Raw genomic sequence first — 24,082 nt, 5'->3', positions numbered from 1 at the left:
TGAATTAACGATGCATACATCAAAGTTAATTAATGGAATGAGATCACAAAATTCGATAATACTTCGAAGCATCGATTTGTTAGAAAAGTTTTTAAGGTTTCCTTGTTGTTTGTGTTCCGACTTTTAGCGACGAGTGAACATTCCCTGGCAGTTTCTAACATCGCAAATTGTATAACGGTATTATCTACGATACAAAAAGGAATCCTCTTAAATTTTATAAAGCTTAATTATCCTTTCCTACTATGAATCCGCACGCGAAAACAAATGTGCCAGTTATTCATGTTGAAACGTAGTTTAAAAGTATTCCTATGTTCGTGTTTGATAAACTTTTATGAATTCCTTATTAAAGAAACGTGTTATTTGTCTGTTAACTTCTCAAGGAAATGAGAATACGTAAATAATTATTTGTTAAAAAAGAAAAGAAAGAAAAAAAAAATATATTCAAGATTTATCGAAAGGAACGCGACAAGATCGAGAAGATCGATTAATCGTAAATACGACATATCTTCGATAATAGATTAGTCAAGTTGTGTTACGACATTTAAACATGTCCCAGAGATCTCGTGCGCGAACATAATTAGCTGATTATTTTAAACGCTTTATGAAATTATCATGCAATTGCGCAGTAATATAATGACAAACTGCGAGAAGACGTCTACGAAATTCATACCTTTGGCAATGAATTAAAAATTCTTTTTCTTTTTTTGGAAGACGTGGATTTAATATGGCCAGTGGAGAAATGACTAAAGTAATTTTTTTTTTTTTCTAAAGAAATATGTCGAAATATATATGCATATATATAACGATACGTTCACTTTTTCAAATTTCGCGCCACGAAAAAAAGCGGACAATTTAAACGACGAATATTCTTGTTTTTTTTTTACACGTGAATATTCTTCTTGACAGAGAAGCTGTCTTATGCAATTTCGCGCGTATTATCACGATCAAGGAATTACCATCTTAAGGTACTTACGTAATAAAATGCTATGAATTAAATTCTCGAACTCTATATCGGCATTATTGCACGCCAACGAAGTGGCACGCGCGTCGACTCCGATAGAAAAATAAATACCATGCTTTTATTATATTTTTACGAGCGTTTTTAAATCAGTTGCAATTTTGTCATAGTTCAATTACGTTCGAAATTGATAAGATATGAGAAAAATGCTAATAAAAATATTAAATAATTTTGAATAACTTTATACGAAATCTATGAAAAGTAATCGAAAATTTTATCTTGAAAATAACTTTATTTATTTCGTTTTTCTTTTTCTTCTTCTTACTTTATCATCGTAAGAAAAATGTATATTTTAAGACGAAGATGTTTAAAAACATATGTATATATATATACACCTATGTATATACAGTTGGATACCTTTTAACGAGACTTTCCTCCTTTTTTCTGACCTTTTCGGCCCTTTCTACCGTTTCGTCGTTTCTTCCTCTCCAACAATTTGCGAGCCTTTAAAATTTGTTCCGGTCTCTTCAGCTCAGACTTTCCTTTCACCTTCTCCTTGATCTTTTGATTATGACGCGCCCAATGTGTATTAGCATCTGTTTGCACTGTAACCAAACGTTTTTCTTTTTTTATATCAAAACAAGCATCTACGCACACGTGCAAATACAATTTTAGAATTGAAAATCGTTAAAGACGATTTTCTACGCGTAAGCACAAAAACAATTTTAGTTTATTCGGAATAATATACACAGTGTGTATATATTTAAAAAAATAAGTAAAGAAAGAAAGTATGAATTTATTTATACCCGTTAACAAATATCGCTCTCAAGACATTACGTTGCATTATTCCTGAAAACTTTATCATTCTGCACACTTTGAAAATCATCAACAAGAACATGAAAGAAGTCATATACTCGCTTGAATACGTGTCTACTTGTTGAACGTAAGTTCAAACGTACCTTTATCTTATTATTGTCATAACAAGGCCATGATTTTGAGATAACGAAATTTTATAACAGTATTCGAAAAGAAAATTTACAACGCAAAAGAACGCGAAGTCAGATAAAAATGAAGTTCCAACGTAAAATTGAAATCAAAAGAATGTGCGATTCAATTTTAGATTATTTTTTCTTTGATAAATTCCACGAATATTTTTTATCTTGATCGTATTTTCTACTCTGCATAATTATGGTACAAGTACTAATTATGGAATTAGATGCGCCTAATTAAAGTTTCTTACCGTGCTCGCATATAATTAACTATTACAGCAAATCTTATTATTTATACGAAATGTAAGATGCAAGAGTCATTAGGAGAAACGCGAATAATTGAAATAATTATGACCTAGTTTATGCTCATGCTGCAATCTCATTGAAAACAACTACATAAACTTAGAGTACATTAAATCTTCAAATACGTTTGCATGTTAAGTGTCGTCTCTATTATTGATAAACAATATTCTTTATTTTGTTATATTGATGAGTGTGCAATGAGCTCGTTAAAAATATTTAAATAAATATAGCATGCACAATTTCGTTACATGATTACAAAATATTTTAAATAAGATAATTATTGACAAAAATAACAAAAAAAATTAACGAGTCAACAAATGTTTTAGAGCGATTGTAGTTATCTCTCTTTCTCTATCTTGTTTTAATTAATTTCAAATTAAAATGTCTTTTTTGAAATAGAATGTTTTAGGTATTGCAATGATATTCAGCGTATTTTGATTATGTAATGATTACTCGTAAGTTGAAACTAAATAAATCAGTACCGAGCGTAGATAGATCAATGACCTTCTTCCTGCATTTAACCGTGCTTGAGATTGACTTGTCAACTTGTCTCGATTTATACTAGAAGTATGTACTATGGAAACGTACATGTAGATCATGCTGTGCCTTTATATAGATCAAAGGATTAATGACACTGTCTGGCAAAGTAATCTATTTACATTGTACACGTATTTATCATTTATGCAATAATGAATCGCGCAATGATTATCTTATATCTTATATCTTTTTTAGATTGTTGTATAATATCTTAACTTACATTTTTGCAATTTTGGTGATTCTTCTTCGCTATCTTCATCATCCACAGCATCGATTTTACTTTTTTCTTTCCATTGCGTGTAACGGTTTGTTTTATACGTAGCAGGAATCCAAGCTCCAGATTCCGTACGAATTTTACCAGCTTTTGGATCCTACAATAAAAAGGAAAATAAAATAATCGAAATTAAACATTATATGTTTATAAGTACAAAATAATGATTCGTACATTATTAATAGTTATCATTTTTTTCTTTTTACGATCCCATTTCTTAAGGTGTGTTTGTAACCGTAAAGATTCTTCATTGTCTGCCATTAAATCCAATTGTACTTTCTCTGCTTCAGTCGTGAAATTGTTTACCGCCAATCTATAACACAATTTAAAAATTATAATTAATATATTTAGGTATGTATGTGAAATAAAAAAATATATATGTACTTTTAGAAACATACCCATTTTCTGTATGTTTATCTGAAGCAGAATACGGAATATAAAACTCTTCATCTTTTTTAGCTAAACGTTTTTTTTTCTTAGTATTTTTATACAAATCCTCTATATTTCGTTTCTTTGGCACTACCACTTTATTAAATGCTTCATTGATTTCATTTTCACTACTTTTAGGTAATATAGTTTTCTGAGACAGATCTGCAAATGATGTATAAAATAGGAATATAACGAAGTACAAGATTTTATTTTAAAAAAATATGTTTATATAAAATATAATTTACCTTTTGCTGCTTCTTTCTTTTTTGCTTCTAGCGTTTCCATTTTTTTATGAAAGTTTAAAATATTTTCTTTGTGAAATGCTCGTTTTTCTTTCATTATTTTATAATCCAACGAACATGTTTTTTTATCTATTTCAAATATTGTCTGTTGCAAAAAAATATTTTTAAAATGAGAAATACATTTATAATAAAAAAGATGCATAATAGACATATATTTATCATAACATACATACTCCTTGTGGTCTGTATTGTTTCATTTTCGTTAATATATCTATCGTGGCAGGATTAATATTAGAATATTCAGGTATTATACCTGCTGAATTAATATTCAATTCTTTCACCCGCTTAACACTTTCCGATGATGCTGCTGGCCGAGATTTAATATAACGTTCATAAGCATTGTTGCAAACTTTTTCCATATTTTTCTGTACATAAAAAGGCAATTAATTCACATTACTTCTATTTATTTTTAAATAAATTGTAGTATTAGATTTACCAGATCAGTGGATGAATTATGCCAATTTATCAATTCTGCAAGTTCTTCTTCTATCATGGCTTGAGGCATTTTTCCTATTATATATTCTTTGTCATTGCTTGTACCGGATGAAGAAACTATATTTAATGAACGACCAAGAAATAGGTGCAAATCTAAAAGATATGGATACTCGTCAGGAGTAATAATATTATAAGCAATTCCAGTGCGACCAGCACGTGCACAACGACCTGTGTAGTAAAATCCATAATTGTGAATAAACAATAATTATGTAATCAATTAATCATACGATCTATTTAATATTATACATACCTACTCTATGGACGAACAATTTACATTTAGCTGGAAAATTGAAGTTAATAACATTATCCAAATGAGGTATGTCAATACCACGAGCAGCAACATCAGTAACAATTAAAGTTTTAACTTTATTCATTTGAAATTTAGCAGCATTTATTTTACGTGCAGAAGGATCCAAGTTTGAATAAATAAATGTATTTGAAATTCCTGCTTTGTCTAATATCTGATGAAGGTATTCTACGTGGTGCATAGTGGCAGCAAATATTACAGTTTGTGAATCATTCGCAATGATATTCTTTAACAGAGCTAAAAGTACAGCCAATTTCTCTTCAGGACGACAAATAATAAATGATAAACTTAATTCTTCTGGTAATTTGCTCTCGACATCTAATCGTATCAAGACAGGATCACTCAAACCTGCTTTAGTAAACTCTACTAAAACCTTAGGTAATGTGGCAGAAAATAGTAAGGTATTTCGTGTCTCTGGTAATCTATTAGCTATTTCATGAATTTGTTCACCAAAACCCATTTCAAATAATCTGTAATTTTATATTGTTCTTTATATTGTCTATTTTATAAAATTATTATTAATACATTAAACATTAAAGCTATCTTAGGGAAAATCTTCCTACAAAATCTCACCTGTCGGCTTCATCAAACACAACGTACTCTATAGTATTTAAACGTAAGTCCATTTCAACGCATATATGAAGAAATCTGCCCGGCGTGGCAACAATAATATCAGGATTTTCATGAATAATACTAAATTGATTATCCATACTATCTCCACCCAATATCACTACAGCTTTTAATCCTGTAAATTTTCCTAACTCTTTAATAAATTTTAACGTTTGCATTGCTAGTTCACGTGTTGGTGATAGAATTAAAGCGCGTGCTCCGGTTTTGGCTTGTCTAGTTTTTAGTTTTTCAAACAATGGAATTAAAAAACAAGCTGTTTTTCCACTACCAGTCCGAGCCATTGCTACAATATCTCTTCCTTCAAGAGCTAAAGGAATTGTCTATCAAAGAAATATTCATAAGTATTATTATTATTTCTTTTTAGAACTTCATATAAAGTAATATATAGATCATGCTTACTTTTCTCTGTATAGGTGTTGGAACTTTATAACCACGTTTTAATATACCCTTAAGAACAGGGTAGCTAAGGGCCATGGATTGAAATCCACCTGACTTCTTAGAAGCTTTTTTCTTGATGTCCATAATTTCTTCATCTTCGTCATTTTCATTAAGTTCCTCTGTCTCTCCAAAACCAATAATTTCCATATCTTTCATTTGAAATGCTTACTTAAGAAATACTTCAATCAATAAATTAATTAATAATAGTAATTTTTAGATGTTTTATCAATCGTTATTGTCAATCTACACACTGTATAACATAACCTAATACAATAACCTAACGCATATTGTCCACATGCGTAATAATTTTAATGCACGTGTATGATTTTTAAGAAGTTTGAAGTTGTATATCAAAGAGACAACTTTGTAAAAATTTATCATATACAATTAATATCAATAATTTAGATTAAATATTCATAGGCACTATTTCTTATATATAATAACTGAACAAATATAAATTTATAAACTTTAGTAAGCAATATTAGTATAAACAAACTTTTCAAAATTATGTTTCAGATTATTAAATATTTATTCTGTTGGCTGCCCTGAAATCTCGTATGAAGTAGCTGCCATTTATTGGGTTGTCGTCCATTTTTGTTCGATCTTTCGTATCGTGTATAATCAAAATGAAGTAAGTTAAGTTTATGTGGAAAAGTATCTATTTTACTTAATGCAATCCTATTCAATTTATTTAGAATATATAATTAGTGTTAATAAAAACAATATTTTTATTAATATGTGGTCAATCTTTTTAGGATCGGTCTTTGTGCTTATAGTGGATATAAAATATATCCTGGCCATGGTAAAACCATGGTCAAAGTTGATGGAAAGGTATATTTGAATCTATTTGAATTATTATAAGTATTAAAATATTAATTTTTATGTACTTCGGTATGCATTTTTCTTTTATAATAATACAACAGTTATATTTCTATACAAAATTAAGTTATTATCCTCAAGCATAACCTCACTTTTTTGTAGACATTCACTTTCCTTAACTCAAAATGTGAATCTGCTCACTTGATGAGACGTAACCCTAGAAAAGTTACATGGACTGTTTTATATAGGTATGTTCACTTAATCTTTTTCATTTAAATGTTTATATAATATATTTGTCTTATGAATATGAGTTACTCAGACGAAAGCACAAGAAAGGTCAAGAAGAAGAACAAGCCAAGAAAAGAACAAGGCGCACTCAAAAATTCCAACGTGCTATTGTGGGTGCTTCTCTTACAGATATCTTGGCTAAACGTAATATGAAACCAGAAATTCGTAAAGCACAGAGGGAACAAGCTATCAAGTATGTATTACTCGATTTTCTAAAAAGATAAAATATAAAATTTACTATATAGTTTTCTTTATAGACAACTGTTCCTCTGACAAGATCTTTATATCGTGTTAGATTTCAGAATGTCTTAGAATAAATGTGGATTGCTTCACCCAGAATTGTGCATTATTATAACACTGTCTGGCTTTTGCGGATTCATACAAAATTATTAATTATTTAACTTATATTTAAACAAGATATTAATGCATAAATTGATGGTTGTTTATGCTTGCAGGGCTGCAAAAGAACAGAAGAAAGCAGCAAAAGCAACAAAGAAGGCTGTTGCACCTCCTAAAACGAAGGCTTTACCTAAACAGAAGGCTGCAAAGGTGACGCAAAAATCTGCGCCTCGTGTTGGTGGAAAACGTTAATTATTCTGTAACTTACGAATAAAATAATCGTTTTAATTAAAATTTTTAATTCTATTTTTTAACAAATTCTAAATTCTATTATAAATATTAAAAAGTTCGTGCATTTTAATTTATAATTATTTATATGAAAGAGGATGGTTCTATGTTGAAGTCATATCTGAAGAAGATACACATAGTATGATACAAATTATTTTATTTTATTTCGATCAAAATATTTTATATTTTCAACATAGTGGAATATCTGAAGTGTTACACTATCTGTAACTTTACTTTTCTTGGTTTAACTCTTTTTTTAAGTTTGCCAACTTTGTTAACGCCTTATCTCTCCATGCTCGTCGTTGTTGTAATTTATCGAGTGGACACATTTCGTTTAACTCGTTACTAATTTTCTCTGCCGTTTCACCAACAAATTTTGGTACTGGTCCGAAGGTCATACTTACGTCATAAATGCTTTTATTATATGTCTCACAATACTTTTTCATACCTATAAGAGAAGATTACATCTTAGTTTTATATATTTGTTTATTAATGCTCCTATATGTACCTTCTGCATTAAGATGTGCAGCTTCAAAAGCACCTAAAAATGCGTATCTCATTCCAAGACCTTCGCTCATTACAGCATCCATATCTTTTGAACTAAGTACACCATCAGCTACTAATCTCCACGCTTCGTTTAAGATTGCATACCTAAAAAATAGCGATTTGTTAAATTATATTTCTAAATAATAAGTTTATTTGAAAATTAATGATATAATAAAGTATATCATAAAAGAATGTCAAAATTTTGAGGGCATCATACTGTATTCTATTTAATGCAAATCCAGGAATTTCTCTGCTAAGGACAACAGGTGCTTGACCAATTTCAATCATAATATTTTTTATTTGATTTGGTATTTCGGGACGAGTCCATGGTGCTGGGACTATTTCAACCAAAGGCACGTAGTACGGTGGATTTACCTAAATTTATTAAATATTTCCATTAAATATATCACAATTTAAAAGTCAAAATTCATAATTTATATTAAATAAGAAATCTTACAGGATGAGCCACAATTACTTGATCTCGATGTTTCAATTTTTCGCTAAATTGCGAAGGACAGAATGTCGAAGTTGAGGATGATAAAATAACTTTATCATCGACAACTTTATCGAGTTGGTTGTAAACTTTTTGTTTCAATAATAAATTCTCCGGAACGCATTCCTGAACGAGCGTAGTATCTTTCACTGTTTCGATTAAATCTAATGATCCTGAAAATCATTAAGTAGATTCATTATTACTTTTATATTAATTTATAGCATCAAATATATATATAATAGGATTGTATTGAAATCAATTGGATGAAAAAGTAAGTAATGTTATTGTGTATTATTTTTGCAATGAACCAAATCAATAAACTTTCCATATGTTTCTTAAGAAATAAAATCTCTGGAATATTACCGATTTTACTTGTCATAATTATCTTCTATTTACTGTAGATTTTTGTTTGTATTTATATATGTCTATCTTAATCTTAACTCGTTTTATAGATGTGTTATGATCATGTATGCTTTTTACCAGCTGTATACTTAACAACATGATTTTTAACTAGTTTAAGTAGATAAATTGATACGATGAAGTATCGATTTTATTTTCCCACTGAAGATAATATAACTTAATGATAACACGTATCATACGGTATTTATGTTCAAAAAATAAAAATGAAAATTGAACAAGTTTTTTTATATACTACGTCAATGGGATAATTTTTCTTTTTTCCATTACATCACCTTATACCTTTAATAAGTTGAAATTGCTGAGCGGCAGATAGATTACCACGAAGGAGACCGTCAGTTTCAAGGCTCTGTAATTGATTTTTAATGTCTTCAAGAGCTTTTGTAATTTGATCATCAACAATATCATAAATCGTCACTTGGTATCCTACGCTAGCAAACAGCATTGCCCAACTGCGGCCAATTAAACCACTGAAAATTTCATTTTTGCATTTACATTTTAATGTATATGTAAAAAAAATAATATTATTATATAATATAAATGTAAATCGTTAATTCAAAACTTTACAATATCGTAAATAATACGATGTGATAATGATTGTAAGTTATATGTATGTATTAAGTCTCGCATACATACAAATATTATATATTTATGTATGTTAACATACACGTTGTACAGTATATAAAATATATGAAATGGAGAATCACTCTCATAAATGTTTACTATTCTATTTCATTATCTTATCTCCGAAAAAATACAGCGTAACGCATTTGTATTATTTTATTTGATAAAAGTAGCGAGTTATTTTTAAAATAATTTTGTTAATTTTATGATTTTTGTCTTTTTTTTTAATTGTGACTGAATTACATAAATATCCTAGATACAGGAAAGTTAAAGGAATGCGAATGACGAATTTAAATAGAGTCATTACATGCGGTTAATAAGAAATAAGAAAAAAGATAATCAAGGTAACGTAATTGTCTTTCTTAGAAGTCGATAAAAAAATCGTAAAAATTTTTTTCTATTTATTTTACTTTAAAACATTAAAATTATTACATAAAGTATAATACCGATCGTGTATTGAGAATTAATTAAAAAATTTTCATTTTTATTATCAAAACCATTCTCTGCGTGGAAAAATTAAAAAAAAAAAAAACAAAGAATTGTTTTTTATATAATACTATGTCGCATTTAAATATTATATTAATTTATACTATATATATAATCTACTTATATATAAATTAAAATAAAGTTAATTTCTTAAATTTACATATTAATTAAATTAATCAATTTAAATTTGAAAATTTATTTACCTGCCAACGATACCGATCTTCTTATTTTTATTAGACATATTAGTGATTTATGTCTGTTAAACAGAACTGTGAAAGTGTTGTTGATGTCGTAATGAATTAAAACTACACACTGTTTGATACTGCGCCTTTTCCTTATTAAGTGATAGACATTACGATATTAATCCCCACTACGTCCACATTAATTTATCTATGTTCTACTTGAAATCTTAACAGTGAGCGGTACTACACGGAACTATATAGGCTCCATGGGTACTACATCGACAACGTTTGGTATATTTCCTTTATGTCTGTTTATTAAACTCTGTCGGTAATATATCGACATGACTATAATAAATTATTAACAAATATAGAAGTACTTCTGTATTCTTTGGGATTATCAATGTTATAAAAATCTTGGTAAAAATTCTAGGTAAAAAATAAGGATAAAAGAAACTATGAATACTAAATCGATCATTTTAAAAAATTTTCTTAAAAACCAATGTATACTTTACTGAATCTGACTATTATTTCAATATATGATAATACACACGAAGCATTGTAGATAAAAGAGAAACATCAAATTAATTTTCAGTATAACTTCAGATTCATGTGTGTAGTAAATGCTTTAAATGTATTATATATTTAAATATATTACTTACTTTCTATACTTACAATATCTTAATTATTTTTTTACATATTATTTAAATATTATAAATGTGAATCATAATTAAGAGTATTTTATTTACTTTTGTATAACAAAATTAAGTTTATTTTGTTAGCTTATAATCGAAAAAATAAAGAAACATGAACTATATAAAAATATTCAATATAACTTCAATGTTAGAAAGTGCAATTTGTTTGGAAAACTTTTAAAAGATCGAGACACTGAACATTAAGTATACAGTCATGCGCGTGAAAACCCATATTTAACACGAGATTGATTCTTTGTATTAGTAACTGACGGGGAAAAACCTCACGATAATTTATCAAGGTTGTTTTGTTGACGCAGTAAAGAATTGAGTCAGTGTGATAATGCGTTTGGTGAGTAAATCATGTGCGGTTTGACGAATATCTTTGAAAGATTGCAATCGTTTGTTTCTGCACGCTGCCTGTTCATTTGAATATAGGAATAATATATAGAATTAGGGTTAAAAAGGTGGTGGTTTTTGTGGAACAAATTGCATATTTCAGGATTTATTTGTTTCTTCAATTATTGCATTTAAAAATGCCGGAAATATATGAAAACTACATGATGAAAGAAGCATTTGGTGGTCACCACGAGTATGGCAATTATGGAAATGGTAATTGGATAATCTTTTTAAGGCTTATATTTGCATTTGATCAGAATCTTAAGAAGAAAGGCTTTAATGTAAGAACATTACATTTATGCCATAGAAAATGCAAGTGGAGAGGCCCTATTAGAAAAATATATAAAGAATTTAGTTATTAATTTAACTTTGTTTATCATTACTATAATATTTATGTAAACAAACCAGTTTTATAATTATTATTTTTGTTTTCATTCTTATTAAAGTTTTATAAAAATTTAGCAATTACCCTGTCTTCTTAGAGGCGAACATTTAAAGAATATTGTTGATCGTTAAGGATTAATTCATGTGCCATAGTTTATTTTTAAATGATCTTTATGATTGCAATCTGCATTTAAATATATAATGAAAGAAACTTTTTTTTGTAGACTAATAAAGTATATATTTCTTTTTTATTTAGATCCAATGTTAATTAGCAGTACTAATGCAATGAGTCTTTACAACAATTCTATAGATTTTCAATGCAATTTTAATTCTGGTTCACCTATGTCTACTACTTCATCACCATCACATATACCTACATATATGTCGTTAGATAATTACACTGGTATATATATATTTTTTTTTATTCTGAAGTAACTTAATTACAATATATAAAATTAGGGATGTTCTAAGCAATAATGAATAAAATTTTCTTTTTTTGGAATTAGTTGTAGGTGAACCACATATTGTCATAATAGATCAACCGGTAGAAAAATTTAGGTTTCGCTATAAATCTGAAATGATCGGTACACATGGAACTTTAAGTGCAAATAATATAATGGCCAATAAAAAGGGTGCTCCTACCGTTGAAGTAAGTATAATTAATTTTGTAGTAAAATATTAGAAACAATTTAACTCTTTCACTGCGAACAGTGCTGTTAAGTGCTCAGCTATCTCCTACAGTCACACTAGCTGCTCAGAGAGCAATTTGTTTTTGAGAATTCTGCAGCGAAAGGATTAAATTTGTAGCATTTTATATAAATAAGATCTAATAAGATTATAAAATTTATTTTAGTTAAAAAATTATCGTGAAAAAGCAATAATACGCTGTACAGTAGTTACATCAGACGATAAAAGACCAAGAATTCCACATGCTCATCATTTGATCAGAAGGAATGGACATAAGGATTGTGATGATCCCCATGAGATAGAAGTTTCTCAAGAAAATGGATATACTGCTGTGTATGTTGATAAAAAATATTTCTTATTTTATAAAGAATTATTTATATAAGACAATAACTTCATATTACATAGGTCCATATGTTTGTCATCAAATTTTATTATATATTTTTTGTATTCAATATTTTGTAGATTTTATGGAATGGGTATAATACATACAGCAAAAAGGAATGTTAAAGATGAGCTTGTACGAAAAATTAAAATGGAGATACTAGAAAATCGTAGAAGGAAAAATATTAATGCAACTATTTCAACACGTGATGAATTACAGGTATAAATAATTTCATAGGAATATAATTATTTAATTTATATTATACAGAATATGATTTTTATAAATGTATATCAATACTTCAGAAGATAAATCTGAAATGAAAAACTTTATTTGAAAAAATTGTTCTGCGTACATTCAATGTTTTTTTTTTTTTTTTTTTTTTTATTAACTCCATACATCTTTACAATTTGTCCGTAGACATTTGGTAAATTGTTATATAAGTGAAAGAAGATAGCACGTGGACCGTTTCTCCAATGAGATAGCGTCGTTATTGTCATTTATTTCATTTAAATTTAATTTTTTACTAGGTCTCCTGGGTGGATTCTTTTGAACCTTTCAGGGATGTATTGGTTGTAGTTATCGTTGGCTAGCGGGTTTATGTACGTATCAATTCTTCTTTGGTATCTGCAGGTTTTCTTGGTTATTTCTTCTTCTATCGTGGGAATATTTAAGTCCTTCCTTATTTCTTCGTTACGAACGTATGGAGCATTCACGATTGTACGTAGGATTATGGATTGTTGAGCCTCAAGCTTGGCAATGTAACTTTTTACTGCTATATCCCATAGCGGTAATCCATAGGTCCATTATTATTGTTTTGTAGATTATTAGTTTGTTCTCTATGCTAAGTTTAGATTTTTTACCAGTTAGCCAAGCCATTTGTCTCCTTTTTAAACGAATTTGTTCAATTTTGGCATTTATATGCTTTTTTCATGTTAGTTTGGAATCTAGATGTAGTCCTAAATACTTGACCGTCGTTACTTGCGGAATTTCTGTATTATATAGTTGTAGTTTCGATATTTGGTTTTTCCTTAGTGTAAACGTGGTTTCTTTACACTTGGTAGAGTTTACCTTGATCTTCCTATTACGTAACCATTCTTCGAGAGAGTTGATTTGGTTTTGTAACGATTAAATTGTTTGTTGCGGGTCTTTGTTTATGGCAAGTATTGCTGTGTCGTCTGCAAATGTACAGTTTGCGTTTATTGGTATGTCTGCCATATAAAGGGCGTAGAGAATTGGTCCGAGGATACTTCTAGCTTTAGCTTGCCTTTTTAATTTTATTTTATACAAAATAATGCTAGGATATGACGGGATTTTTCTGGGTAAAACATTTTGAGATGTAGACGTCCATGCTGCTTCTTGTATAGCATCTGTTAAATTATTAACTGCTTTTTCTATTTGAAAAGAGGTTTTGAGCGGAATATTACAGTTCAATTTGGATTCTAAAGTTTCTTTAAAGATCATCCAATTTGTACTTCCATCGCACAGAGTTGGTGATTTTTTATATAGGATAGGTTTGTTCTGGTATGTGATTATTATGGGTGAATGGTCAGAGTTGAGTTCAAGAGATGATTCAATTTTAAAGTGAATAAGGTTTAAGCCTTTTAGGACGCCAAAGTCTAGTAAGTTAGGAGTTTTGTTAAAAGCTGAGGGCCACTTATTATTGCTTTTAGTAAACACGTCTTATTGCTCCGAGTGCTAAATTGCTAATGAATGAAATTTTTGAATATGTTGTTAAAAGTTTTACGACATCAAATATCGCATCCATTTTTTAGAACATTGTAGATTTATCTTCTGAAATATTGACATGAATTTATAAAACATTCTTTATAATATAAAATAAAATTGAAAAAATAAATATTATTTATAAATAATATTTATTTTTGCAGATTAAAGCTGATGCAGAAATTTATCAAAAATCGATAAATCTTAATAGCGTAGCTCTATGCTTTCAAGCTTTTATTTTAGATGGAAATAATGTTATGGTGCCAATTACAGAGCCTGTTTACTCTAATCCAATTAATAATCTTAGTAAGTATTATAATAAAAAATAATGTAATTTATCTTTCATATCTGTATAATATAGTAAGTCTATTTGCATAATTTTTATTCTTTTAGAAAGTGCTCTTACTGGGGAGCTGAAAATCTGTAGAATTGATAAATTTACAAGTTCTTGCGAAGGCGGAGAAGAAGTATTTATGCTTGTAGAAAAAGTTGGAAAAAGTAAACAAACATTTTCGTTTCCATCATTAAAAAACGATAACACATAATGAAAAATACATTAAATTAATTTAATTTTTTATTTCAGAAAATATCAAAGTAAAATTTTTTGAATTGAATGAAGATGATCATGAAATCTGGTACGATTATGGTCTCTTTACTGAATTAGATGTACATCATCAATATGCTATTGTATTTCGGTATGTAAGAGTTCGCTTATACAGAATTAGTAATGGTAATGTTTACCTCTAAAATATCTGATTTTATATTTTAGCACTCCGCCATATAAAGATTTAAATATTACTGCTTCAAAAGAAGTTTTTATAAAGTTAGAACGACCAAGTGACCATGATTATTCAGAAGCTGTTAAATTTATATATAAGCCAAGTGACAAATGTCTAGGTAGGTATTTACTTTTATTATTAGAAATATTTTTCGAATGTATATTTGTAAAAAGTGTTGTTTATTAAACAAAAAACAACAAGCCAAGTAAGTGCAGTTTGAGCCATGCACAGTATGGATCCAGTGACATACCCGTATTTTGTTTTCTGAAGAATTTCCTCTTAAAAAAAAAAAGAAAAGCTTTCTTTCTATAATGTCGTTAACACTTGTCTCGATGGCGATGATTGAATATATAATTCTAATTTATTTTTTTTTTATTTTCTACAGGAAGGAAAAGGCCACGTGTGTCTTATTCAAATAGTATGGAATTGACGCAATGTTTACCTCCTGTGGAAAGAAATGATTCTTTTTTAAAATTGAACGATAGTCGAGAAATCTCTAACGAATTTAAAAAACTCATTTCAGAAGGTTGTTCATCTGCAGAATTACGTCAGTTCATTACCAATATAGACCTGGATAGTAAGCTACTAATAAATATGTGCCTATTTAATGTTTTATGATTTATTTATAAGTAAAAAATTCTTTAATACGATTTAATTGTAGTGTATACGCATCTAGTAGCTAATAGTGAAGAAGGAGTGCTCACATCTGATGGTGCATCTACAAAAAAAGTAAGTCATTTACCAATTTATTTTCCTCATATTTATTATTATGATAAAAACACAAATTTTATGTGTAAAGGTAGATCAAACTGATCAATATCTCACTTTTGATATTTATAAGAAAAGAATTTCTAGATATATAATATATCATATATATAACACAACGTATATAACATAGCATAACAACATAATTAAACTAACTAAAAAATATGATCTTAAATTAATTCAAGCACTTATGTCTTTATACATTATACTATTTACATTAATATATATTTGTATTATTTTTAACAGCCGGATGACGATGCCATGTTTGCTAAGGATATTTTTATGGAAGCCATTAATATTGTTAATTCAGGAATGAATGAAGCAAGTGGAGAAATTAATCCTAGTAAAAAAAAACAATTAAAAAATTTATTTATGCATCGTTCTACCTTTGGTGACTCACCATTACATGTAGCTCTACGTTATGGTCAATTTGACATTTTCAAATATATTTTGATACTTACGGGGATTGATTCAGAATATCAAACAGTTGTAAATATTCAAAACAGTACAGGCAATGTATGTTTTTATTTCATACTAAATTAAAATTTATTTAATAATCTAATATTTAATTATTTATACTGATTACTTACATTACATGAATTTTGTTGTCATGTCACAAATTAGACACCATTACATTATGCAGTATTACAAAATCAACCAGTTATCATAAAATCATTATTAGAACTTGGAGCAGATCCAAATACATGTGATGACCGAGGTTTATCTCCATTACATGTTGCTGTAAAAAGTAAGTACTATATATATATAATATAATCTACTCACAATATATGATCATATTTACTTCAAATACATTTCTTATATATCCTATGTATTTTTTCACATTTATTACAGTACCTAATGGCGTGGAATGTGTTAATATCTTATTATCTAGTAAATTAACTAATATGGAAAGTTATACAGATCTTGGATGGACACCCTTACTACTTGCTGCTGAAGCAGGTTCATATGATGCTGTATCTTCTCTCATTCGAGCTGGTGCTAATGTAAATAATACGGATAAATCATATGGCCGTAGTGTATTACATATAGCAGTTGAAGGAGGTCATAAGGAAATCGTTGAATTTTTATTGAAAAACGTAAGATTACTGTATACACAAATTAACGTAAAAAATATATTTTTGATATATCTATCTAATAAAATAATATAGTAGATACATATAATATTTAATCTTATAATTTTTACAGACTAGCATTAATGTAAACAAGACTAACTTTACTGGAAATACAGCATTACATATTGCAGTAGCATATGCTGGAACAAGAGCAAAAGAATTATGTAAATTATTAATAGAATATGGAGCAGATCCAAATATTCAGAATAATAATACGAACTCAGATAATGTATGTAAATACATAACATATATATATATATATATATATATAATAATTTTTTGTAAGAATATTTTATTTCAAAAATTTAAGACGTAAGATCTATTGTTAAAGTAATAATCCACATATTTGTAGATTGAACAGACTGACCAGTCTGAAGAACAAAAGGAAAATGAAGCTGTTAACATAAAGCTTGAAGTAGATTCTGAAGAAGAAAATGAAGAAACACGTGGACAGACATCCTTTGATTTAGCCACCAATAAGCCAGAAGTAAATTTTTTAATAAAAATATTTCCATATAATCATTTATAATATAGTTGGAACATTGGAAATACTGTACATTTATGTACAATATCTGTACATTTTTTTACAGATTTTACAAGTTCTTAAGACTCATGATAAAAATACAGAAAATGATTATGATTTAGCTTTTACTACAAAAGAAGAAATATTGGATGAGAGTATAAAAGAAAACTGGTTGACTAACGAGAATAAAAAAAACTTAGCCATAATTTTAGAAAAAACATCAGCGTGGAAAAAATTAGCTAGACATCTAGATATTGAATTTCTTATAAATACAGCGCGCCAAAACTTGTTAAGTCCAACTTTGTTAATTTTAAATTATATAGATGTAAGTTGTCCTATCATTATTATTATTTTTTTTTTAGAACTAATTTATTTATAATTTTTTGAAAATTGTTTTCCTTTTTTCTTTTAGATACAAGGTGACATTTCACTTACGCAATTACATGATATATTAATTGAAATCAAAGAACCAAATGGGGCACAATTTATTGCTGAAATTATAAGGCAACAGTAAAGAGCATAAGAAATTTTAATATTTACTAATATTATTTGTATAATTAAATTGTAGAATATAATGATGCTATAATTATTAATTTCTTTACTACATAGATATATTTTAATGCATAATTCAGAATAACGATTTATTATACATTTTAAATTATACAATTATTAATCATTTTAATTGTCAATGGCCTTACTACATTGGATTACTTGTTTTCGAGTGATTACTAAAGTCGTCAAGCAATGTGAGCACACTTAATAACACGGATGATGGTGAAAACCCAAAGAAACAAAAACCGTGTACTGTTGATTGCGAGAACGCGTATGTAGTGAAGTCATTTGATCCGTAAAAGAAAGAATACGTATTAATCATTGTATTTGTAAAATTATTTATAATTATATTGTCTTGTTTAAGTAAATAATCTGTCTATTTGTTTGCATTTGTTACAAACATTCAATTTTTTTATTACCAATTAAGTTAAGATATTAAATAATAAAATAATAACCCAATTATATTAATAAGTACGAATGATAATGATACTAACGTCATCAGTATAAAGAGAAATTATTACTAAACACATACATATGTACATAAATATAGATATTTATGTTGCTATAAAAAAGAAGTACAGAAATAAATCTTATTTTGTGTACAAGAAACGTATTTTAAATAATTCCACTCTAGTATCGATTATCCATTGAAATTGAATTTATCTACGTTGTTTTTCCCCGATCATGCTGGTTAATCTTGTTGTATATATACATATATACAGATCTCTATCATTAATTGAAACGTAAATCGGTCAATCTTCGATAAAACACTAGATAACAAATTCTATAAATAGTTTCTCATGAGTAAATTAGTAAATTGCATTCTATAAATAAAATTCAAGATGGAAGGTGCATTAAGATCATACTTCACAGAATCATTTCTGTAGTATATCTTGAAAATTGCTTAACATAAATTCTGAGCTGATGCATCCACCATGAGAAGTTGTCTCCCTTTTCCATGGCCTTGAGAACAACTCATTGTCAGTCTTATCGATAATTTTTTACTTCCTTTACTAGATAAAAGAAACAATAAGAAACGGGGATTTTTGACTGATAAATTAATTAAAGCATTGGTTACTCTGGTTGTATTGTTTGCTTCTTATCAGATGCGGCCGATTACTCGATTGCTTAATACAGTTTTACAATGAATTCCCACTGCGGATTATTATTCCATGTTTTATATAAACTCATTTCATTATTATAACCACGTGTTTTCTTAAATTCTTCGTGTATACAGATACATATTAGACACTATACGTGTTAGCGATTAACAGGAGCAATAGATTATCTGTATAGTAAATTAAAAATCTTATCACTTGAGTGATAAGATCTTGACAGTCGTGTGCTTGAATTTGCGTAAAATATATGCATCTTATGACATGTGTTCGAGGAACAGTTGAACAATGAGTTTGGCTCGTTTTGTTTACGTTTGATCTGAACGAAATACTACGAGTTAGGCTCGTGCTTATATTGTTTATAGCTCAAATTCTTTATCATGAGTCTCACTCGTGATTTTAGGCCAAAGGGTTAAGGTATAATATTTAATAGAAAATATATATTCATACTTATTTTTGTGGGATGAGTATAATCTACGTTATGATTACGTATATTGATCGATAATCTATGACATAGGAATGCGATTTAATAAAATACGATATATTCGCAATAAATAATGAAATGGCTATGATTATCATTTGTGGAAATAAAAAAAAGAACATAAAAAACACTAACAAATATTAAGACCTCCCGCATTGAAAGTTATGCAATAACGAGTATCATATGGAAACTAGTATCTTGACGTAAGTCGAAGAAAATGTTGCTGGTATTGCGAAAAAGAATATTCTTTAAAACAGAACCGACCAAACTAGAAAATCAAAAAAGGAAATTATAATAATCAGTGATCTTACATGTGCATTTAGAATGTACTACTTTCAAATTGACTTTCGCGTTCGAGGAATACATGCGAAAACAGTCGATCTTGCACGATCGAACAATATTTACATATTAATAGATCGTATGTTTGACAAATTTTATTGATCATATTTTTTATATCAACTTGGTAATATGTTTATGATAAAAATTAATTGGAATTTTGCAGATATTTTTGTATTCGTTTAAATCGATGACGTTTACGAACAACATGGATAAGTCGATACTTTAGTATAACACATCTATAAGCATGTTATACGTTTATGTACATTATCAAATCAAATTCGAGTAGATTATTATCTGAAAAAAAATAAAATGGAATGAATGGATTTAGGATTAAAACAGGAAACATGTTCTTCCCATTTATGTTATATATATATATATATATATACTTTACGTCGTTGGTAATTTAAACGATTGGTTGTGCTTGACGTTGGATGGAGTAAATATTAAGTAATAAAGAAAGTAGATAGAAAGGTTTATTAGAGTTAGAGTTAGAAGTTAGATGGAAAAGCTTTATATGGAACAAGAAAGATTTTAACAAGCATAGGGATCACATACGCATACTCACGAATAAGACGTAATATTTGAAATTTATTTTTCTTCTCTTCACATGTGATCAACGAAATCTAGTGTAGGTTATCTCATAGGCTATCTAATTTAGATTAAAGAAGTTACATTTTTATTAGAAGTGGATCACCTTTGGATAAAGCATATGTACTATAAAAATTGATTTATTTTTACATTTCTACTCTGTTGACCGAAGAAACACTTATGTATTAATTATTTTATTGATCGATATTAATTAATTAATTGAATTAAAGTAAATATATTTTCGTGAGAAGAAAATGCTTCGCACATGGTTTTATTTAAGTCACCAAGGTCTCAAATTAACCAGTAAGAAACTATCTATTAAATACGGCATAAAGAATGACGTTGAGTGTATTCAAAAACACTTCTCTGGCATCTATGGCAGTTTCCATAGGAGTTTTCATGTCACCACTTGTACGACCACCTGTGGAATTCCTAATCAACAAGTAAGAAATCAACGTTTTTCTTATTCTTCAATTTTGTAGTTTTTGTTGTAAATTTTATGTCAGAATGAATAATTTAATAAGAATAGAAAAAGAAAAATTTATCGAAAAAAATTCGCGCCTTCCTGTTTGAGTTCTTTTCTTTCAAACGATCTATGTGTGTTAGATCCATCAGAAATGACGAATAGCAAATGTAGAAAAAAAATAATTTCTTCATTTGCATATTCTCATACTTAGGAGATATTAATAAATGAGGAGGCATTTTGAAAATACATTTTGTAACTAATGGCTGATGATTGAGTTATTAAACTGTGCCAAAGGTTATCGTTCCTTTAACTTTTTGAACTTTTTAAATACATATAAGAAGAATAATAAATTAGATTGGCATTCGACGTTAAGCTTTCAAATTATTAATATCTATTAGAATTTGTTATTTATATTTTTCTTCCATTTATTTTCGTCTTCTGCACACGTGTGCGAATTATTGAAGAATTTTTCGACTATTTTGCGAAAATTGTTTAATTACTTATTTTATTTCTGTTTATACGTGCGTTCGTGTAATTATAGACAATGCCTGATATTTTGTATGGTAATCTCTGGGATCTCGACCCAGAATTATTTAAATTAATGGAAAAAGAGAAGAGACGTCAGGAATCTGGTCTTGAAATGATTGCCAGTGAAAATTTCACATCTCTCAGTGTACTGCAATGTTTAAGTTCTTGTCTTCATAATAAATACAGCGAAGGTCTTCCTGGACAAAGGTATCTTATTATTTTTCATATCCATCGTCTTCCTTATCTTAAGATTTTATTCTGTCATATCGATAATATCTTTATCGGATTTGGTGGTATTTATATATTAGATACTACGGTGGAAATGAATACATTGATGAAATAGAAATATTAGCACAGAAAAGATCTTTAGAGGCATTTAATTTAAATCCCGAGGAATGGGGATGCAACGTACAACCTTATTCTGGAAGTCCTGCTAACTTTGCAGTCTACACAGGATTGTTAGAACCTCATGGTCGTATCATGGGTTTAGATCTTCCAGATGGAGGACATCTTACACATGGTTGGAATTATATTTTTTAGTTTATATTAATTGTATGTCATAATTCTATTAATTGTCATATTTTTATTATTAATTTTTAGGATTTTTTACTGCAACCAAGAAGATCTCTGCAACATCCATTTTCTTTGAATCTATGCCTTATAAAGTTAATCCTGAAACAGGTTTTATTGATTATGACAAATTAGCAGAGCAAGCGCAATTGTTTAAACCAAAAGTTATTATAGCAGGAGTATCTTGTTACAGCAGATGTTTAGATTATAAAAGGTTTAGAGAAATAGCAGATGAAAACAATGCTTATTTGTTTAGCGATATGGCTCATATCTCTGGTTTAGTCGCAGCAGGTTTAATTCCTAGTCCGTTCGAATATAGCGACATTGTCTCTACTACAACTCATAAAACCTTAAGGTTATTTAATAAAACATTTAACAAAGTAATTCAACTTGTGACTTATAATTTATGTGTGTGTGTTGTGTACTTATGTTTATTTATTTTTTTTTTAAACAGAGGTCCTCGTGCTGGTGTCATTTTTTATAGAAAAGGTGTTAAAAGCGTAAAAAAGGATGGAACAAAAATAATGTATGATTTAGAAAATAGGATTAATCAATCAGTATTCCCAGGACTTCAAGGTGGACCTCATAATCATGCGATTGCTGGCATCGCTACAACAATGAAACAAGCAAAAACACCTGAATTTCTTGCTTATCAAAAACAAATTATTGCCAATGCAAAGAGATTGTGCAAATGTTTAGAAGATTTTGGTTACAAGATTAGCACCGGAGGAACTGACGTTCACATGTTATTAGTAGATTTGAGACCCTTCGGAATTACGGGTTCTAAGGCAGAAAAAATTTTAGAAGAAATTTCTATAGCGTGTAATAAGAATACCGTTCCTGGTGATAAAAGCGCGCTTAATCCTGGTGGCATTAGATTAGGAACGCCAGCATTGACTACGCGTGGCCTCAAAGAAAAAGATATTGATAAAGTCGCAGACTTCATACATAAAGGTGAAATAATTTTTTATTTTATTTATATAAATGAGAAAGTAATTTTATCTAATCGTATAATAATTTGTTTAATGATATATATTATACTATACTTTTTCTTTTTTCTAGGATTACTATTATCTAAAGAAATAACCAAAATATCTGGTCCCAAACTTGTTGACTTTAAGAAAGTATTGAATACTGACCCTGATATTAAAGCTAAAGTTGCTGCATTAAAAAGCGAAATTGAAACTTTTTCTTACCAATTTCCAATTCCAGGAATTGAACGATATTAGCAATATGTTCACTTAATTAACCCTTTATTGGACGTTAACGCATCTATTTTTCTGATAAAACTAACCTTGTCATGCGAAAGATGATAAGTGTTTGATAAGGTTAAATCTTAGATATTACGTGGGAGGTGACATACGTCCATCAAGGGTTAAAAAATTATTTTCTTTTAAATTTGATTTTTATGTTCTGTAATAAAAATAATGTTTTTTTTAAATATATATAAAAATTATGTTATAACTATATATATATTACATATATAGTGTTTAAGTAGGATATAATAAATACTTTATATAAAATCTATGTTATATTTAAACGTATCTTTTAGAAACAAATTATTGACCTTTCAAGAAAAAATTATATTATTCTTTTCAGATATATTCATATTATTATAAATATGTTTAGTATTATAAACAAGTTACAAATATTTACACATAAATAGGTAAGAAACATAGCCGAACGCGCATGCGAAACAGCTACCAATGCTAAAGTTTAGCACCGTTGCGGGTTCAAGTTTTCATCCCTCCTTCTATACACATACACATTTACGATTCTACACGATTTTTTAAAAAGGTATTTAAATAAGAAAGTAATAATTAAAAGTTAGTATTTATT

The 24,082-nt window shown here is 28.3% G+C and overlaps 5 protein-coding genes and 1 long non-coding RNA gene across 9 annotated transcripts; 3 read left to right on the top strand and 3 right to left on the bottom strand.

Annotated features, from left to right (window-relative positions):
• Positions 1 to 370: 370 nt before the first annotated feature.
• Positions 371 to 6,076, bottom strand: LOC106785653 (ATP-dependent RNA helicase DDX54). Its single transcript, XM_014746291.1, has 10 exons — positions 5,621 to 6,076; positions 5,165 to 5,541; positions 4,535 to 5,061; positions 4,226 to 4,452; positions 3,963 to 4,154; positions 3,733 to 3,874; positions 3,457 to 3,649; positions 3,233 to 3,371; positions 3,008 to 3,158; positions 371 to 1,563 (listed from the first exon to the last, which is right to left on the bottom strand). The coding sequence occupies exons 1-10, from the start codon at positions 5,813 to 5,815 to the stop codon at positions 1,379 to 1,381; spliced, it is 2,328 nt and encodes a 775-aa protein (XP_014601777.1). The 5' UTR covers positions 5,816 to 6,076; the 3' UTR covers positions 371 to 1,378.
• Positions 6,077 to 6,185: 109 nt separating this feature from the next.
• On the top strand, positions 6,186 to 7,399 carry LOC106785655 (60S ribosomal protein L24). The gene is made up of 5 exons (XM_014746293.1): positions 6,186 to 6,290; positions 6,415 to 6,490; positions 6,641 to 6,726; positions 6,798 to 6,959; positions 7,222 to 7,399. Exons 1-5 carry the CDS (start codon positions 6,286 to 6,288, stop codon positions 7,355 to 7,357), a joined length of 465 nt encoding a protein of 154 aa, XP_014601779.1. The 5' UTR covers positions 6,186 to 6,285; the 3' UTR covers positions 7,358 to 7,399.
• A 134-nt stretch (positions 7,400 to 7,533) lies between these two features.
• Positions 7,534 to 10,358, bottom strand: LOC106785654 (lambda-crystallin homolog). Its single transcript, XM_014746292.1, has 6 exons — positions 10,163 to 10,358; positions 9,132 to 9,319; positions 8,397 to 8,605; positions 8,157 to 8,314; positions 7,902 to 8,044; positions 7,534 to 7,841 (listed from the first exon to the last, which is right to left on the bottom strand). Exons 1-6 carry the CDS (start codon positions 10,198 to 10,200, stop codon positions 7,624 to 7,626), a joined length of 954 nt encoding a protein of 317 aa, XP_014601778.1. The 5' UTR covers positions 10,201 to 10,358; the 3' UTR covers positions 7,534 to 7,623.
• Positions 10,359 to 11,027: 669 nt separating this feature from the next.
• Positions 11,028 to 18,538, top strand: LOC106785644 (nuclear factor NF-kappa-B p100 subunit). 4 transcript variants are annotated; one of them, XM_014746277.1, is made up of 19 exons: positions 11,028 to 11,182; positions 11,333 to 11,442; positions 11,870 to 12,016; positions 12,120 to 12,262; positions 12,467 to 12,633; positions 12,763 to 12,901; positions 14,569 to 14,710; positions 14,798 to 14,902; positions 14,988 to 15,099; positions 15,174 to 15,301; positions 15,569 to 15,760; positions 15,845 to 15,912; positions 16,195 to 16,464; positions 16,573 to 16,696; positions 16,801 to 17,045; positions 17,155 to 17,310; positions 17,434 to 17,568; positions 17,672 to 17,929; positions 18,017 to 18,538. In XM_014746277.1, exons 2-19 carry the CDS (start codon positions 11,367 to 11,369, stop codon positions 18,116 to 18,118), a joined length of 2,709 nt encoding a protein of 902 aa, XP_014601763.1. In that variant the 5' UTR covers positions 11,028 to 11,182; positions 11,333 to 11,366; the 3' UTR covers positions 18,119 to 18,538. The 4 variants fall into 4 exon arrangements, with proteins under 4 accessions (XP_014601763.1, XP_014601766.1, XP_014601764.1 ...); XM_014746280.1 differs by lacking the exon at positions 11,870 to 12,016; XM_014746278.1 differs by having other exon boundaries at positions 11,028 to 11,442.
• A 1,955-nt stretch (positions 18,539 to 20,493) lies between these two features.
• On the top strand, positions 20,494 to 23,495 carry LOC106785645 (serine hydroxymethyltransferase, cytosolic). The gene is made up of 6 exons (XM_014746282.1): positions 20,494 to 21,122; positions 21,687 to 21,880; positions 21,982 to 22,193; positions 22,274 to 22,598; positions 22,698 to 23,197; positions 23,306 to 23,495. The coding sequence occupies exons 1-6, from the start codon at positions 20,934 to 20,936 to the stop codon at positions 23,470 to 23,472; spliced, it is 1,587 nt and encodes a 528-aa protein (XP_014601768.1). The 5' UTR covers positions 20,494 to 20,933; the 3' UTR covers positions 23,473 to 23,495.
• On the bottom strand, positions 22,035 to 23,608 carry LOC106785649. The gene is made up of 2 exons (XR_001381553.1): positions 23,440 to 23,608; positions 22,035 to 22,345 (listed from the first exon to the last, which is right to left on the bottom strand). It is a non-coding gene; the product is annotated as an uncharacterized LOC106785649 (long non-coding RNA).
• Between the last annotated feature and the right edge of the window lie 474 nt (positions 23,609 to 24,082).

This window comes from Polistes canadensis, unplaced genomic scaffold (genome assembly GCF_001313835.1).
Source record: "Polistes canadensis isolate GaletaPanama2010 unplaced genomic scaffold, ASM131383v1 scaffold_54, whole genome shotgun sequence".
Lineage (NCBI taxonomy): Eukaryota > Metazoa > Arthropoda > Insecta > Hymenoptera > Vespidae > Polistes > Polistes canadensis.
The sequence above is the reverse complement of the archived record's forward strand: the minus strand, read 5'-3'. Positions and strand labels throughout refer to the sequence as shown.